The sequence below is a fragment of the Pocillopora verrucosa genome, chromosome 14, assembly GCF_036669915.1.
Source record: "Pocillopora verrucosa isolate sample1 chromosome 14, ASM3666991v2, whole genome shotgun sequence".
Taxonomy (NCBI): domain Eukaryota; kingdom Metazoa; phylum Cnidaria; class Anthozoa; order Scleractinia; family Pocilloporidae; genus Pocillopora; species Pocillopora verrucosa.
Window position 1 is genome coordinate 7,741,043 of NC_089325.1, and position 17,621 is coordinate 7,758,663.

Consider the following 17,621-nt stretch of genomic DNA (forward strand, 5'->3'; position numbering starts at 1 on the left):
TGAGCCTTGCAAAATTGTTGACCAGCACGTTTTTTAACTAGCTTATGCATTCAATTTTACCGTTTTCCTCTTTATTTTTACATTTGAATCTATGTTATTGCTTGTCAAATATTCAGTCATTTCAGCTGTCTTTTCGAGTGTTTTTGAAATTTTATTGCGCGCACGCTTTCTTGCGATTAACAATCTTTCAACGTTCCGAGTTCTATTCGTTTAGAATAATTGAGGATGTATTGAACAGGATATGGTTTCACAACTAATTGAAATACTTGGTAGCTGTTTAAACATCCGCTCAAAAAATCATCAAACTTGTTTTCACCGCAAATGAAATATCATAGCGAATGTTTTATGTGATATTATCGCATTTAATACGGTCTTTCTGACAATTAAACCATATCATTTCGATCCCTCTAAAATGCGCTTCTCGTCAAAACTAAGGTTTGAACAGTTGCAAAGGTGTTTCAAGAAAACTGAAAACCTATAAACGTATATAAGACTGTTACTATCTCTCTCTGAAAGAAACTCATCTTAAACGACAAGAAGTTCAAAATGAAAGGACTGATAGTGTTTTGTGGCCTGTTTATGGGCGCCTTTGCCCAAAATCCAGATGGCAAGTACTTATTTTCTTGTAAGCAGCCGCTGAAATAGTAACGTTTTTTCTACCATCGGTACTCATTTACGTCTTTCGATAACGGTTCTACAAAACTTTTTCTTTTAATAATTTATGTTTTTCAAGCAATTTCTTAAACTCATGAGAACAAAAGTCAGGAAGGGGTGGATGTCAATAGTTTCTTTATCAAAGTCTCTTTACTGTTCGTAGTTTTATCGCACCATATGCAGTTTCAGCCCCAGATTACTAAAACGCATTGATAAAACCCGAAATAAAAATCACATGCGGAGCTGCAAAATACCCGTGCCAACCATACTTCAAACGAAAAACAATAATAGTTATTAAACTCTGAACTGTGTAGTGGTAGGGGCGGCGCGCTTTACATTGTAAATGTTCACTTACTTACAATGGCAGTTACAATTGCTATCACATTGGATTTTTATTTCAGAGCCTAAAATTTGTTTACTCCGTGATCGAAGTAAATAAGACCTTACTTTTAAAAACCTTCCAATGTAACCTGGCAATGGATAGGATATTTCATTGATTATTTAATAAAAAACTTTTGGATGATTGTGTGTCTGCTCGTTTCCTTTTTGCAGAAAATATCGAGCTCCACGGACGAGATGCTGGTCTGTATGAAGGAGACATGAGACTAACGATTGATCAAGCACTAATGATCGAGAGTGGCGAGGTCAGAGGATCAATTAAAACTGGAAAATGGCCTGAAGCTGAGCTGGCATACGAAATTGATCCTTCTCTGAGTAAGTCATTTTTGACTGGAGAAATAGATAACATTACAAAGAAAATCTATACGCATTTCAATATAAAAAGTCAAAATTTACTTTCAGAGGGTTTATTTGTTTTCGACTTCTAAGGTTCGCAGTCGAGGGCGATGGCCGTTATCCAGAGTGCAATGCGCGAGTGGGAGCAGAAAACTTGCGTACGCTTTAAGAAAAGAACCACAGAGACCGCTTACGTCTCATTCTTTAAAGGTTCCGGGTAAGAATATAAGATGATGAAACATTTTCTGTTTGGTTTCTATCTTCGTCCTCTTTTCGAACTTTCTTCTAAGATGCATTAATTATTTTCTAAAAGAAAGGAAAAAATAATTTATGACCGGTCATTACTTGTTGTCTGGGGATGGGGGAGGGGAATGGGCAGGGGGGAGGTTTACATGAGTTTGGCTGTCTCACAAAAAAAATTTACTTAGTCCCCCCTCCCTGAGGTCCTCTATCCCTCTTCATTGCAAGTTAATTGGCAGTCTGTCTCCTATTATCCACCTTTGTATTATGTTGGCGACAACTTAAAGTTCCTCCCCACTCTGTTCCCCCTGAAAACTATGTGATTGCCCCCCAACTCTTTCACCCCATCCACCCCTCAGGCAAAAAAATTACGACCGATCCTTTCATAGTCAATCTAAAGGCCATTAGAATCTTTTTGACAAATTTATACAATCATCTGCTCAAATGTAGCTTATCATAATTGTTAGTTATTATTTAATATTTCTTCTGAATGCTAAATAATACGAACTTGCAATTATTAGGTGTTGGTCTTATGTTGGAAGAACCGGCAGGAAGCAACAATTGTCATTGGCCAGTGGATGTTGGTATCACGGCATTGTGATCCATGAAATAGGTGCAACTCAAATTAACACGTTGGCAAGGAAAAAAAATCACTTATTTGACGTAAAAGATGAATAGTGATTGATGTGATGCTCCAGTGTCATTCTACCTTTCTCTTTTTCCTCTTGAATCAACTGTTTTCCTGTTTTCCTATATATTTTCGACCTATCATGCATAAAAACGGCATTACGACAGTGAGGTGATGAGGAGAGACTGTTTCCCATTTTCGGGGTTGAATGCATCTAGGAACGAAAAGTTATTTGTGTGTAATGTCTCTGAAGTAGTTTATAAAAGCCACCACAAAATAATGTTTGATCACCGATCATGGCAACTGAACATCTGCCACAACAACTAAAAAGCGTTCCAAGATAATTTTAACCGTTGCTGTTATTGTTGTTGATGTTTTTTTTTATTTTAGGTCATGCACTTGGCTTTTATCATGAACAGTCTCGCCCTGATCGAGACCAACACGTGACCATTTTGTGGGAAAACATCAGAGAGGGTAGGTATTTGAGTCTATGATGAATTAAGACTGACATTAAGCCATCGTGCATATCTTCCTCATTCGTCCAATTTCACGATGTGTGTGAATCATATGCAATGGTTTCATGACGTTAACCCATTCCCAGTCAATGAGTTCTCGTGCACTCCTCACGGGAACCGGGAAAATTAGCTCGATATCTGTAAGGAGTTCGTTACTATTTTTGAGAGAGAGTCATGTCTTGACTATCATGATGAAGTGACACAAAATATCCCACGTCAGAGGCCACAATGAACATATTGGATCTAGAACTGAGTTGTTTCTTCAATGAACAAAGCACTCTCCTATTTGGAGGAACTGTAGGCTTTGGAGAGAAAGTATGGCGAAGAGTTAAAATCTTTTTTTGGAACAGTCACGTCTGTCTCCAAATTTAAATGTGGTTTAGTCGAAGGAGATATTCTTTTTTACATTGGAAACGTGATGAATAAAACGACGTTTGGTTGTTTTTTTTTCGGTTTCAGCTAACAAACACAACTTCAAGAAGTACAGCACCAGTATTATTGACTCTCATCAAACTCCTTATGATTATGGATCTATCATGCATTACTCATCTAGGGCATTTTCAAAGAACGGAAAGCCAACAATGGCGGTGGCCAATGGGGTAAGTTGTAAACAGACGAGGCTTTGTATATATAGCAGGTGAGTTATACATACGTACGAACATACATGAATCTTATGAAAGGTACCTAGAACAAGAGAAAACGTATAACATAAAGAACGCATTTAAAGGAAAGTTTAAAGGTGAGCATTATGTGAAAGAATCCCGAAAATTACTGTTTAGAAAATCTTCACAAATCACGTAAGGTCTAGCATGTACAAGATTATAGGAAAACAATCAAAGAACTTCATGGCGAATACAAACTCGCCTCTTGTTCTGCAAGAATTATCACATTTTACGTTAAGTTTCAAAATTTCTAAACATAACTTGGAGGATACTACGGAATTTTATCCGGTTTTAGTTGGGATTCCGATTGTTCGCGAGCAATTGTTCCTACACCTCGCCAGTAAAGTAGTTACTACTGATTATTTCATTTTAGGCGACCATTGGCCAACGCAAGGGACTGAGTCCGATCGATGCGAAACAAATGAGCCGACGTTACTTCTGTCAGTCAGGTTTGGAACCCATGACATTGCTGTTATATTTGTCATTGTTGTCATTATTGTTATAGGCACCATTATGATTATTATCAAAATATCCCAGTGTAGACAACTGTTATTTTTCAAAGCAGGATCTTAATCTTCGACCGTCCATGAGGTTGGTCAATGTTAGACAGCAAAATCTCTTAGTAGATAGTGGGTTTTTTGAAACCAGACAAAAGATATGGTGAATCATGCCCAAAATTAAATTGCAATGATATGATATTAGCTGTTGTTCTGATAAAGTAAGCTTCTACCGTCAAAGGGCCTAACATCCGTCAAAACGGCTTGTTTCTAACCTTTGAAAGTTAGGGGTCCCCTCCCATGAGCGCCTCTTAATCGATATTGCTCAGCTAAGATTCAAAATTTTGCCTATCAGCAAATTGTTCACCGACGTTACTTACAGCTGTTTCAGTTTTGTTCATTAATAGATTTTTCGGTTTAAGATTTCATAGTCAACGCATAAATCTACCTCAAAATATATTTTTTTCAATTTTTTGTCAGTCGTAAGTTAAATAATTTATATGAGTAACTGAATAACATTTAATCAAACTCAGTGTTATCTTTATTCCATTCTAGCTCCTGTCAAACCCTCAGGTAATATGCTTTATAAATGGTCCCGGCTTTTAAATTGCGTATCAGCTTTAGAATCTATGATACCGATGTAGAAAATAAAGCTCATTGCCTGGAAGGAATCATCGTGCAACAGAGTTCCTTAACAAAACGAAACGATGACTGAAGCTATCTTTTATGATTAAATGTAATGTATACTTTGCGGTCGCTAAGTCCAAAATTAAAAACATGATTGTGACGACGAAATGTGTAATTAATCAATCAGGGAGTTAAAATCACTCAGTTAAATTTAATAGTAAAGCAAAATACCCATGTCAGCACAAATCCAACTCTAAAAACTTTGCATTTAAGTAACCTTTCAATTCCTTAGAAAAAAAAACCGGGACACCGGAAATTTCTTGACTTAATTTACCACACTTCAAATATTCGCTACTCGGTTTAAGGCTCAAATTGCCACTTTGACAACGGACTCTGCACTGGATGGACCCAATCAATATCAGATCAATTTGATTGGAGGGTTTATAGTGGCTCAACTCCATCGCGAGGGACAGGACCTTCTGCGGATCATTCTGGTTCAGGTATGTCCCGCGGATCTATTGATGATTAATTTCTATGCTTCTAAGTTTATTCTTGCTGTTTATACTTTTGGAGATAGCTCAAGATCTCTCGACTCGCCTCACTTTACTCTATTAAGGAGTTACCGTAAACTAGATCTTAAGTGAGTAACTTTAATGAGAAGGTGGCATCTTTCAATCTCGCGGACAGAATGAAAGATAAGGTTATTCGCTTCATCTCAAGCTCAAAATTCTCCCATCTTCCCTTTTCTGTCTAGATTTAAATAGGTTTTATCGAGAGAAAATATGAAGCCTTAGCTTTTGAGAACATCTGACCGATTACTGGTTTTTTTTTCGGCTTTTAAGGGAAGTACGTTTATATCGAGACATCTCACCCACGAAAAGCCAATGAAAAAGCAATAATCAATTTTAGTGGATATTCCGGTGGCTCAGCCTGTCTTGCTTTCTATTATCATATGTACGGTGATAATGTCAATCAACTGAACGTGTACGTCGGAAGTTCAAAGGTTTTCGCCAAGGCTGGTAACCAGGGAAATGAATGGAAGAAAGCTCAAGTGTCGATAAATGGAGGAGGAAACGTAAGTTTGCGCTAACTAGTTCCAGTTTACATCAAGAGAAAGCAATGATTTCTTATGGTTACGTAAGAGACACCAGCCATTGCGCATGACTTGGGTTGATGGATCATACTGAGCGAGCAGGTTATGAAAGTAAATAGAAACATTATATCAGTTCAGGACAGGATTCTTTTAATTTTTCCTCATTTTGCGCATGTGTTTGATTTATCCCGGCCACAGTGCGTTGAGTATTCAATAAAAAAGAAAAACAGTGCAGTTTGGCGTAACGAATTTTCTAAGGAAAAATGAAAAAGTGGATTTCTTTGAAACTCTTCAGATCGTTTTCGAAGGAATCCGTGGAAGTGGCTGGCAAGGAGACATTGCCATTGATGATTTCTCCTTAACCGTGGGGTCATGTGAAGAAGGAATCCCAGACCCACCCGGTCCAACCACACCACCTCCTCCTGGTAAGTTCATTAGTTGGATCTCTGGGCCTCCTTGTGACGAGCGAGGATTATTTGAGAAAACAGAGGCTCAAGATAGTTACTTATGTTTTACACGCATCATTTCGTTAAGGACAAAGCTAACACATATATCCTCTAGGGAAAACACGGTTTCTGTTATCTCAATCATCGCATCTAACTTCGAACACACTGAACACATTCCTTTCTAAATCCGGCTGGGAAGTTGAGATCTTTTTCATCTTGGTCCTCCTCGGAAGCAACTGTCGGGACTTGTCAAACTTTTCAGATTAGTATTGCTGTGTAGCATGGGTCTCCCAAGGTAAATGTTAACTTTTACGTTTGTCAAAACACGGTCTCCTAGGAAAAATAAAACCTGTTGATGAATTGATGAATAATGACAAACAATTATTATTGATAGGTAACTGCGGATCAAAGCCAAGTGTTCGTATTGTCGGGGGGACAGTAGCTGCACAAAACAGTTGGCCTTGGCAGGCAATGTTGCGGACTACGTCTGGATTTCCATTCTGTGGTGGCTCATTAATAGCACCTCAATGGGTAGCCTCCGCTGCTCACTGTGTTCGAGGGAAGTCGCCTAGTAGCCTAATGATAAGGTGAAAACAAAAAGGACTTGGCATTTTAACATGAAACATCTTTCTTTATAGCTAATTATAAATTATTGTTATCTGATATTAGAACTCATGATCAATTTAAAGGCAAACACCTCTAATTTCAGTTTTCAAGTCTCAAAATGAAATGATTTTACTCGCCAGGCTTCTTACTGCAATTATTACATAGATCACAATATATTCAGCAATCATTTTCAATATTATCCAGATACTGTACAATATGAAAATTGTCTTGTGGAATACAATATCAAGCACGTTTTAGCCGTGCTACAAGAAATTGAAAACCGAAAGGAGTTCAAACAGATCTCCACATATCTTTTTGTTTGATCTGTTTTGGTTTCTCTTACCAGATTGGGTGCTCACAGAAGAATCGGTAGGGTCGGAACGGAGCAAGACTTCAAGGTTGTCAAAATTATCTCCCATGCAAGCTATCATAACCCCGTAAGATATAGTTACGATATTGCGTTGATAAAACTCGAGAAACCAGCCAACTTGAACAAAGCAGTTGGACTAGTTTGTGTTCCAGATGGCAACAGTCCAGCGATGCCAATCGACAATTTGAGCAAGAAGTGTTGGATAACAGGGTGGGGAAGGTTAGCTTCTGGAGGAGCTACTCCTGAAAAATTGATGCAAGCATCGGTGCCTCTTGTCTCAAAATCGAGGTATGTATCCTTTGATATGATTAGCGTGTCCAACGGAAAAACTCGGATCGAAATTTTACTCCTGAGAACAGATAGTGGCAGAGTGAACCGAGCCGGAGGTCCCCCTATCGAGTCGTCAAGGTCAACGGCTTGTCTAAATTCCAATTGAGTTGCAATCCGTCTGATAGGAAATTTCATCTTGCTATGTTTGAAGTGTATTTGGATTGTGAAATAGCTAGGTAAGCTAGGCAATTGTGAGGTTTATATGTTAACCTTTATAGAGCTGAAACAAGTTACCATCTGTCTTAATCTGTTTATACACATGACGCTCTCGAAATTGCTGATCGTAGCAGTATGCAAGACGGGTATTACATTAGATTATGAGCATTGTAATTGCCCAGTTCGCGGTAGAGCTTTTGTGGCTCAAAGGTAGAGCATCAAAGTACAGTCTGTGGGCCTGAGGTTCGATTCCTCACTGGGACTCAGAATGTTTACTTCGTTCTACAAATGATTAAAAAAAGACAACTTCACCCACACATAAACTTGAGCTTATATCAGGATTTCATCACAATTAAAGAACTGTAAAATATTCGCTATTTTGCGTGATACGATTTTGTTTTATATTTCTAGGTGTCTTAAGGGTTACCCGAACATGATCCACGACTCCATGCTGTGTGCAGGACTTGATAAGGGTGGAGTCGATGCTTGCCAGGGCGATAGTGGCGGTCCGCTGGTCTGTCAATACAATGGCAGATGGTTCTTGGAAGGAGCTACTAGCTGGGGTCATGGATGCGCTGACCCTATGAAGTACGGTGTGTACGCAAAAGTACGTTACGTCAAGAGCTGGATCGATCAGATCATGAAGAGCAACTGAATCAAGTGCTATTTGTACCAGCTCTGAAGTGATGTCTAATCAAATAAAATTTAATGATTGACCCTGCATTTAGTTTTACAAATTACTCTCTATGATCAGTTCTTTAACGTCTTTAATCTTAAAGAGGGAAAAACTCATTTCCATAAACATGCTCACCCACCTACGCGCTTTCCCTTTAAGGTTTGACATTAGTTTCTCTTGTAAAACCCTTTTTTAAAAGAATTGTTTTCATAGTGATCTCCTTGCGTACTTAAAAGGGAAGTTATCATCCAGATATTTCTGGAGTATAAATCTATCTATTTTTGGATATAAACATTTGTTTTGCTTTCTTTTTCCTATTTCTCTGATGAAACATGCATCGCCATAAATTTTTTTAAAGAGGGTCTAAGCCGTTTAACGTTTGGATTACAAGTAGAAGTCCTGGTAATGAATTCGATATGAAGAGTTACTTGAAACGTGATTAATTGAACACTGTAATGAAAAAAGTAACCTGAGTTTACTGACGTGGTAACCAAGTAACCAATTAGTGACACCATTTGAAATTTTAAGTCCTAAAGACCTTTATGCATAATATGAAGCCATTTACCATATCAGGCTCAAACTTTGTCCACACAACAATAAAATGATTATTTTCGTGACATTATTGGTTGGTGAAAATCAAATTCAACCGGGGATTGACTGCTTAAGTGGCGCCCACTCGTCTAAGAAGGACTAAACAGCTTGTAATTGAACATGTGTCGGTGTCAGCTGTCAGTTTCCAGAACCATCAGATTACGAATTAGAAAAGACGAAATCAGACATAAATTTCATTTCTTTATTCAAGTTGGGTGAAGGGCAGTCAGTTTTGCGATTTTGTGGCTTAAGATCAGTAACAAAGGAGGAGCCTCCATCCAAGTAAGTCAAGATCAACAGCGTACAAAATCTTTCATTTAAAGCTACAACGCTTGAAATGATTAGGTACTTTTTGTCTTCCTTTTTTTTTCGGCTTTCATACGCCAGCTTCAAGCAGGTAAAAACGAAGCAAATTTTTATTCAGTCAATGCTACAACTGTTTATTTCCAAAATCACTAAGTTTACTCGGACCGAAAACTATTTAAATAAATATTCTCACTGTAACTGGAGATCATAAGAAAAGGGAAGTCCTCGATTTCACGATAGTTTTTCGTCTATCAACCTTTCTGCTGAAATCAACTGAATAAGGACATGCCAACTTGACGAAATAGTCAACAAGAAGAATGTATCTGGCAGTAACATGCGGCTCCTTATAAAAATGTAATAAACAACATAAAAGTTGACACATAACTTATGGAATAATTTTTTTTTGTTTTTTTTTCTTTTAGCCTCAAATCTTGTAAAATGGTTAGGTATGATAAAATTGTCTAGATCTCGAAATAATTTGCCATTCAAAATCGTTTTTAAAACCAGCCGCTTATCGACGGTTTACCGCCGTTTGGTAAGATGTACTCCATAAGATTTGTCGGACTTGCACAGTCTATAAAATTCGCCATTACAGCATATGCGATCTTCATGGTCACGTACTGAGCAAAAAAAAAACAAAAAAAACAAAAAGGTTTCCAGGCTTCAGCTCAACAGAACTGAGGTAGCGGATCGTTCAAATTGTCTATTTATTTGAAATATGGATGAATATTTCATCATGATGCAACATAGCCCTGAAAGCAGTGATGTTCATCGAAGGGGCAGATCTTCAAAAGCATCAGATCCTCAGCAAAAATTTAATTGCTTCTGCTGTGAAAAAAGTACCTGCATTGTCTATGTTTTTAAACGAACCTACGTGTCGCAGTATGGTACGTTTATCTTTCTTTGTTTCAATGTTTGAGGTTTCACAAGAATCAAAAATTAACATGCAAATCAAATCCAAGTGGCATATTCTGCCATATGTCGGCATATAATAACCACAGATTAAACGCTTAACTCTTGGAATAGGTAGTTTATCTTTCCCACACGAGTAAATACGCCTTTTACCTTCGATAGAATCGCTCAATTATTCGGAGCACGCATCGTTCACTTACAAAAGATGAATTGGTGTAATAAGCTGTATAACGGAGAAGCAAGTCACCGAATCGCGCTCTGTACGCCTCGACAAAGACATTTTTTGGTAAAATTCTTCTTAGAGCTGGTATCCTTGTCAAGCTATCAGCCATTTTCAATTTTTTAACCTCGAAAAGTGGTTTTTAACCCTTTAATGTTAAAAAGAGGTGGCACACAGTTGGACTTTGAGAAACGGACTTCACGAGAAAAGTTTGTAATTTTGCAATCCGCCTCAATCTCCGTTTCCCCGGGTCTTATCATTTATTCTTTGCTCTCTTTTTGTTTACACTTTTTTCTTTCTCGTGCATTTTTCTTTCTTAAGTAGCTTACTACTCAGCCTTTTTTGAACACTTCAATGAACTTTCATTTTTTCAGCTGACCGAAAATATATTTGGTATTTTTGACATAGACATACCTGCGCGTGGTAATTAATTAATTGGACTTTCATAAGTATGAGCTTGGAGTAGCCTTACATTAATACAAAGAGATCGTAAAGCGTACATTCTATCCGCAATTTCCGCTAAGCCTCAATTATTTTTCATCTTACGAAACACACAGTGCAATATTCCTTGGTTAACCTCCCAGTGGAAGAGAGCTTCTGGAGAAAGCGAAATACCACTGCGAGCAAATGGAGTCTTTTTAAGTTCGAAGTCAAGTACGGTTTCATTGTTTATCTATAGAGATGATGCCAGGTGAAACAGGAAACCGAAAAAAAAAAAAAAAGGACGTGACGCTCGTGTAGACCTTATTTCTGCACTAAGAATGTCATTCTAAATAAAAAAAAAAGTCTCAATAAAACTAGCCAAGTCTGATTTGGTCAACGGTTAAAAGGGTTTGCAAACATCTCAGCACACTTAGTGCGGTGAAACGTTAATAGGCGAGTATAATGAAAGAACGCAGAAAAAAAACAAAAAACAAAACAAAAAAACGAAAGGGTCGAATTACGGTGGAAAAGAGGAACGAAGAGGAAGATCAGAGTTTCTGTATATCGTTCTTTTTCCTTGTTTATCAGTTATAGATATCGAAAGACGTCCAGCCAAAGTTTCGCAAATGCGGCTGCTTCCATCGGTTATATGACCCCTTATTTAGTACCTTAAAGCACCGACGGAAAGTGTGGAACATTCACGACACTAAATTTTCTCTCGGCTTTGCCGGAGGCTACCGTCTTGCGTATTATTTGTGCTCCAATCTCCCACAATAAATCATTAATCAATCTACCATAAATCGGTTATTGGGTTGCAAGACTGGCAGGTGGTTTAATACATCCCCGATTCCATTTGGGGAGAAACCCAATTGTCAAGAACTCAAGCAGTTGTATAGTTAACCTGTTGCAAGCCTCAAAAATCAGCATCAACTATAGCTAGACTGCTCAACCATTTTTTATTTTTGTGATATAGAAATGTGCCCCATCGAAATTGACCCTTGTTGTTTTTGTCAACAATTTTGCTGCTCTTTGAAGGTAAAAGCGTACTATAAAGCGATCCTGGCGTTGAGTTACAGGCCATCAGGAGTAGGAATTGACTATTGCTGCTATTGTTTTGTACTTTTCTAACGGTGATTAACTGATAACCAATCGAATGCACTGTGAGTTTTCTGCACGGATAGTAGTCTCCAGTCTTCTCTTAGTATGCTATCTTCCTGTTTTTTTCGTTCCCAATTGACAGCCCTCCCATGGGAAATATAACACCCTTTTGAGCACTTTAAAACAAACATGTCATTAAAGGATGGCGTTAATAGGGCTGAAGGTAAATTGGAAACTTTTGAGAAACAATTTACGAGAAAGGCAGCAAATTAAACTTAATGGCGATAGTACAGGTGTCTCTTCAGAGAATTTCAGAGAAAACGTAATTCAAGTAAGATCGGTATCAAAGGCTGAAGAGACTCAACGAAACCATATACAAAAAAGCACAATGAAAGGAAAATAACCCGCCGCGCGTAAGTGCACTCTTTTATTTGTCAAGTCATCCTTATTAAATTCTTAAAGGTAAATTGGGTGGTTCCGTGTAAGAAATGCAAATATTTGTATCACCTGGGGGCGATTCAACATAGATTTCAAAACCATGACATATAACACCAGTTTTTCCACTCGTTTACTCATTTCAAATCTTTGATCTGAAGTTCTGACTTACTTAAATCTGAGGTCATTGAAACTGAGTCGATTTTTCAAATAACAAACTTTACTTGACATAATCCTTTGCTGTCTAAGGTAACGTTTAAATCTTCTTCATCTTATTCATTTTGCATAAAGAAAAAACTCAGAGGGATTCAAATATCTTTTTTTGATCCGATCGCCGGTGAGATGAAGCCGAATTGGTGCCTCCATTTGGAATAAGGTAAGTATAATTTTTACTTCAGTTCAAAGCATTTGTTGTTCTAAAGTTTATTGCCAGCACAGCTGTTGTTAAATTCTGTTGTTTAATTTCAAGGAAACTCGACGACGAATTAATTGTCTATCTTGAACACTGAAGCCTAAATTTTTAAGAAATGCAATTTTCAAGTCATGCAAATGATCAATATCCTTTGTTAAGTTTTGTGGTAAATACATTCTCCTTCACGACCATTGTTAACTATTATAATTTAAACCGCGTTTCATTCTTTTTAAACACGATCCTTTTTTAAGTCATAAGAGTCGACTACTGATGTGCGACTCAGCCAAGAACTATTGGCCGAATTTAGATAATTTCTGCTTTTGTTCGTTCAAATAGTAAGCTAATTCCTTCGGGTAGTTACAAAAAGAAGAAATGAGAGACTCTGTGAATATAGCGTGTTATCGCTCAACTCTCCGCTCCGAAGTCCAGCTGAATTTTTAAAAAGTACGAAGTCACGAAAGAATTTTACGAGCAAAATACTTCCTCAACAGGAACATTTGGAAATAATTTTTCTTCATGCAGCAATATTTGACGTTTAAGATAGCTTTTTGCATGAAATAGAAGTGAAGCTAAAATAGGCTTCATGCACGAAAAGGAATTTCCAAGGAAATTATTATTCATTTAAGCTGTGTTCAGTTGTAGCTGTCGTAACAACGGAATTAGGACGCGGCTAACCAATTATGAAATGAAAGAAAACTTGCTCCTTTCTTAAAAAAAAAAAAAACTGTGTTAAGTGCATAGCATAAAACGAAAAAAAACGCAAAAACAAAAGCAAAACAAACAAACAAAAAAAACAAATGATGAGACCACCACCCCTCCGCCCTCCGCCCTCCGCCCTCCTTATATCATTACTGTCATCAGCGGCGCTCCCTGCTGTTAGTTTGAGACTATTAGGAGCTATTGGAAAAACAAATTTCGTCATGGGTGTAGATTCACTCTTCGTAGTGATCTACAGTCGGAGTTAAAGCAGTTGAATTTTCAGAATATCATGTTTTCCAGAAATTTCCATGATTCTGAAATTCACAGTTTAAAATGAAAGATGACACAGAATGATTTATGCCACTGTACTTCACCGGAAAAAAATACGTTTTTCACAATATAACCTATTTAGCTGGTAGAAACAAAAAAAATATTAAACAACACTTATTTGATCCTGTTAATAACAAAAAGTTTCGATGACTATCAGTGTCGCCTTCACAGGCCTGGTGAGTTCCGTTTGAAAACCTGCGAATCATAAATAGACAGTCCATGACGGTCCGACATAACAGATAATTACAATGAATATCAATCGAACTTTTCTTTTCTTAAGAAAAAAACATGGTTCATAATTTTTTTCCTGTTTAAAATGGACGCACGAAAACTCACATATATCAAACTTTCCAACGAACACGGAGAAACGTTCACGGGTTAAGTGAGAGGATTTTTTGTGCAGCATTTTACGAAAGATAGGACATTCTTTTTGGGTTAGACAGTACTTTTTCTGTTCTACTTTTTATGCTATTCCCGTTAGATATATCTCTACCGGAATTGAGAATTTTCAAAGAAAGGCTCAGGAAATAGTTTCCGCCTTTATTCTTTAAGCGAGGAAAAGATGAACTTTTCACCCCTGGAATCTAATCTATTTAAAAAAGTAGACGTGAGTTGCTTCACAAAACCGGACATTTATTTTCCGGAAAGAAAGGCCATTGTCTGTTCATGGCTCTCTTTTTTCAATTTTGACCCTTGTAATCAACAACAAGGCTATTCGTATGTGAGCTCCTTCGAAATGACGTTTGGCTTTGCTTCTCCCTCGATTCCTAAAACGCATCTAACCGTTGCACAAGGCCTCGAGATAAGAGATAACAATGTGAAATCAAGTTCCAAGTGTCTGTAAATTATAAAGCTGAAACGATTTTTTTGTTTCAATCTCGCTTCTGAGTTTCATCTTATTTCGATTTCCTTCCTTCCATAACAGACAAAAATATTACATTCAGATTCGCTATGGTAACAGACGAGGCCAAAGTGATTTTGACCGTGATCTACGTGGTAACAATGGTCGTTGCCTTTGCTGGTAACACGCTTCTGATCTACTTCGTGTGGAAGAAACCGGAAGTGCGATCAATGACCAGCTCCATGTTCGTCAACATGGCGGTGGCTGATTTGTTAATTACACTAATTGTAATGCCTTTCTCCGTTATTCACCTACACAATGGCGGCAAATGGCTTATAGTTCATGATCTGGCTGGAGAAATAACATGCAGAGGCTTTTACTTTGTTGCAATGGTCACTGCGGCTTCTTCGATACTGTGCCTGGCGTTCATGGCTTACGACAGATACACGGCGATTCTTCACCCTTTCCGCCCCCTTCAATGTATTCGTAAGGCAAAGTACGCTGCACCTATCATTTGGATTCTCTCAATGCTATTAATGTCTATAATTCTTGTTATTTCGGATTTTGATCCGTTGCAGGACTTTTGCGGTTTCAAGTTTGACATCTTGGGAAAAGAGAGCACCACAGTTCGTGGCGGGATTTTCGTTTACTTGTTTGTAGTCCAATATTTTTTGCCACTAAGTGTCACATCCATCCTGTACGCTAAAACCGCTCACAAATTGTGGTTTCGTCAAGTTCCCGGGAATTATTTGTCACAAAATCAGAGGCAACAGGAAATCGCCAAGAGAAAAGTGGTCAGAATGCTTGTCATCGTTGTCGCTGTATTTGCTGTGTGTTGGCTACCCACGCAATTCTTTCAGCTGTATCAGGTGATCAAAGAAACGCAGCCATTGCCTCCCTTTGCTATGTACCTCTGCTACTGGTTGGGTCATGGCAATAGTGCCATAAACCCATGGTTGTACATCTCCTTGAGCTCAAGGCTCCGCCTGGCGTTTATCCGAATGGTAAAAAAGAAATTCAGTCGGCCAGCCGGAAGAGTGCGTTTGAAGAAGACAGCGGCGACAACTAATCTCCTAACACATGGAACACATGTGGAGTCTTCTGTATAACATGGAAAAATTGAAACGAAACAGACTACTGCAAATACAAATCTGATAAAAAGGTATAAGAAATTCAGCAAATTTTGGGTGATTAATTTGATAGCTTTAAACCATTCATTGCCTTGTCTTCATTTATTACCCTATTGCAATTGGCGTACCCATTTCATAATGATGATTCAGTGTTAAAAATTTCTAAACGTATCAGCTAACGGACGTCATCTCTGGTAATAAAATACAATCTTTACTAACTAACGAGGAAAATGCTCAGCAGCCAGCAAGGAGTTCTGCAAATTTATTCACAGAATTGAAGTCTTCAACACGCAGCCAGTAGAATCAACAATTTTCTTCATTTGCCTGGCATAATTATTTTTTGCAGTAAGGGTCCACACCATTTGGCTGTTTCAAACTCATCGGAGAAACTTAGCGTAAATAAATTGAGATTAAAGTATAAATTGAAACAAGGGAACGGTCTCACGTGATATTTCGGTCAAGTGAATGTGAATAAAAACTATGTACGTGCTCAGAAATAAATGTGGGAAGTAATATCTCTTATTCTCACTATGTAGGAATTTTGTTTTTGAGGTCACAACCTTACGGGACGATGAGTTGAGGATTTCCGAGTAACTGCACGTTGTAACATCATCCAGTGTGGTAAAAAGTAACTTTCACCTCAAACATGAGAGTAGTTTGGTTTTGTAGTCTCGTTTGGGATGGGCTTGTACATACAAATCGCAAATAATTTCTAGGTTTTATGTTAGCTCATGACAGTAAACGCTTTCCCACCAAAGGTTAAGTTAAACTAAAACTGTTATAAGGGTGCATGATACTGGAGCTATTTTATCAGTGGGCGGGTCCTGCAACGGTGTCCTACTGGCCGTTGAAGACATGTCATGTTGTTCTATTATCTCGATAACATATAGTTTTTTTTAATAAGGTAATTGGAGGGGAAGGTGTTATAACAGCGACTTATCGGCGGTTAGGGCCAAACCAAGCTGTTCTATTATTATACAATATGACTTTTTCTTGGCAAAGAGGGGGGTCGGTTAGAGCCAAGTTCACTTCTCCTTTTTCAAGTTATGCTCTTGGTTCTATTTAAAAGAGACAACTGACGCCAGTGGCCAGCCCGAGAACTGGGAAAAAGGATTGAGAGATCGAAACGCACATTCTTATCCATTATTAAACTTTTCATCACATTGTACAAATTATTTTAATAGAAGTTAAGATACCTGGCCTTGACATTTTTCACAATCTAAATTTTGTCAATGAAAAAAAAAAACGCCTTCTATATAATCTTATCGTCATTATTAATTGATTTAACAACCCGAACTTACTGGGTTACTCCACGAACATTTTTCTCCTTTCCAACCATCAAAAAACTTTATCACCGTCTTGACTGAACTTCCTTACCTCTCTTAATTTCTGCAGCAATTTTTTTAAAGAGATAAATATATCTTATTACACGTTTTGGTGTGTAGTATCGCTGAGTATTTTTCCGAGTTTACAAACAACGATTGAAAATACCCAGCGATACCATACACTAAAATGTCTGATAAGTTATTTATTATCCAACGGTCTTTCTGTTCAATTTTCAAAGGGCGGGAAAAGAAAAGGGGATAGTAGAGCGTAGCGCGCAGCCGACTGGTTAAACAAGTTTTTTTACTACTCAAAATAACCAACTGTCCAAATAACCGTACAATATCGCAGGATATTTGTAGTCTATTTGCCTGTTATTTGTACTCTACTTTGTGCAGTTGGATAATGATAGCTATTAGCCTTGTCTTCTTAAAAAGACTTCCATTCATACGTACTGAATGCAAATCAATATTTTCACGCGTAAGCCTCGTATATTCGTATTATTAATTGCCAATCTTGTGACTTCCTTTTTATATTTGTTGTCAAAACATTTAGTTGCGGTATAATTTTTAGTTTTACTTTAATGAAGGGGTGAGTAAAGATTATAAAAATTAATATGTAAAAAAAACTACAGTTCCACCAATGACATTAAAGAAGTTAAAACGT

General features: G+C 37.6%; 2 protein-coding genes across 3 annotated transcripts; both read left to right on the forward strand.

Moving 5' to 3' along the window:
* The first annotated feature begins 546 nt into the window (after nt 1-546).
* On the forward strand, nt 547-8,280 carry LOC131776523 (meprin A subunit beta-like). Its single transcript, XM_066161709.1, has 15 exons — nt 547-607; nt 1,207-1,368; nt 1,483-1,606; nt 2,151-2,242; nt 2,648-2,731; nt 3,232-3,371; nt 3,808-3,883; nt 4,487-4,571; nt 4,799-4,830; nt 4,924-5,058; nt 5,401-5,633; nt 5,947-6,076; nt 6,492-6,684; nt 7,050-7,361; nt 7,971-8,280. The coding sequence occupies exons 1-15, from the start codon at nt 547-549 to the stop codon at nt 8,212-8,214; spliced, it is 2,103 nt and encodes a 700-aa protein (XP_066017806.1). The 3' UTR covers nt 8,215-8,280.
* Nucleotides 8,281-9,046: 766 nt separating this feature from the next.
* LOC131776565 (tachykinin-like peptides receptor 86C) lies at nt 9,047-16,787 on the forward strand. Of its 2 annotated transcripts, none has more exons than XM_059092770.2 (3): nt 9,047-9,108; nt 12,512-12,596; nt 14,587-16,787. In XM_059092770.2, exon 3 carries the CDS (start codon nt 14,613-14,615, stop codon nt 15,609-15,611), a length of 999 nt encoding a protein of 332 aa, XP_058948753.2. In that variant the 5' UTR covers nt 9,047-9,108; nt 12,512-12,596; nt 14,587-14,612; the 3' UTR covers nt 15,612-16,787. The 2 variants fall into 2 exon arrangements, with proteins under 2 accessions (XP_058948753.2, XP_058948754.2); XM_059092771.2 differs by lacking the exon at nt 9,047-9,108 and adding an exon at nt 12,140-12,198.
* Nucleotides 16,788-17,621: the final 834 nt, after the last annotated feature.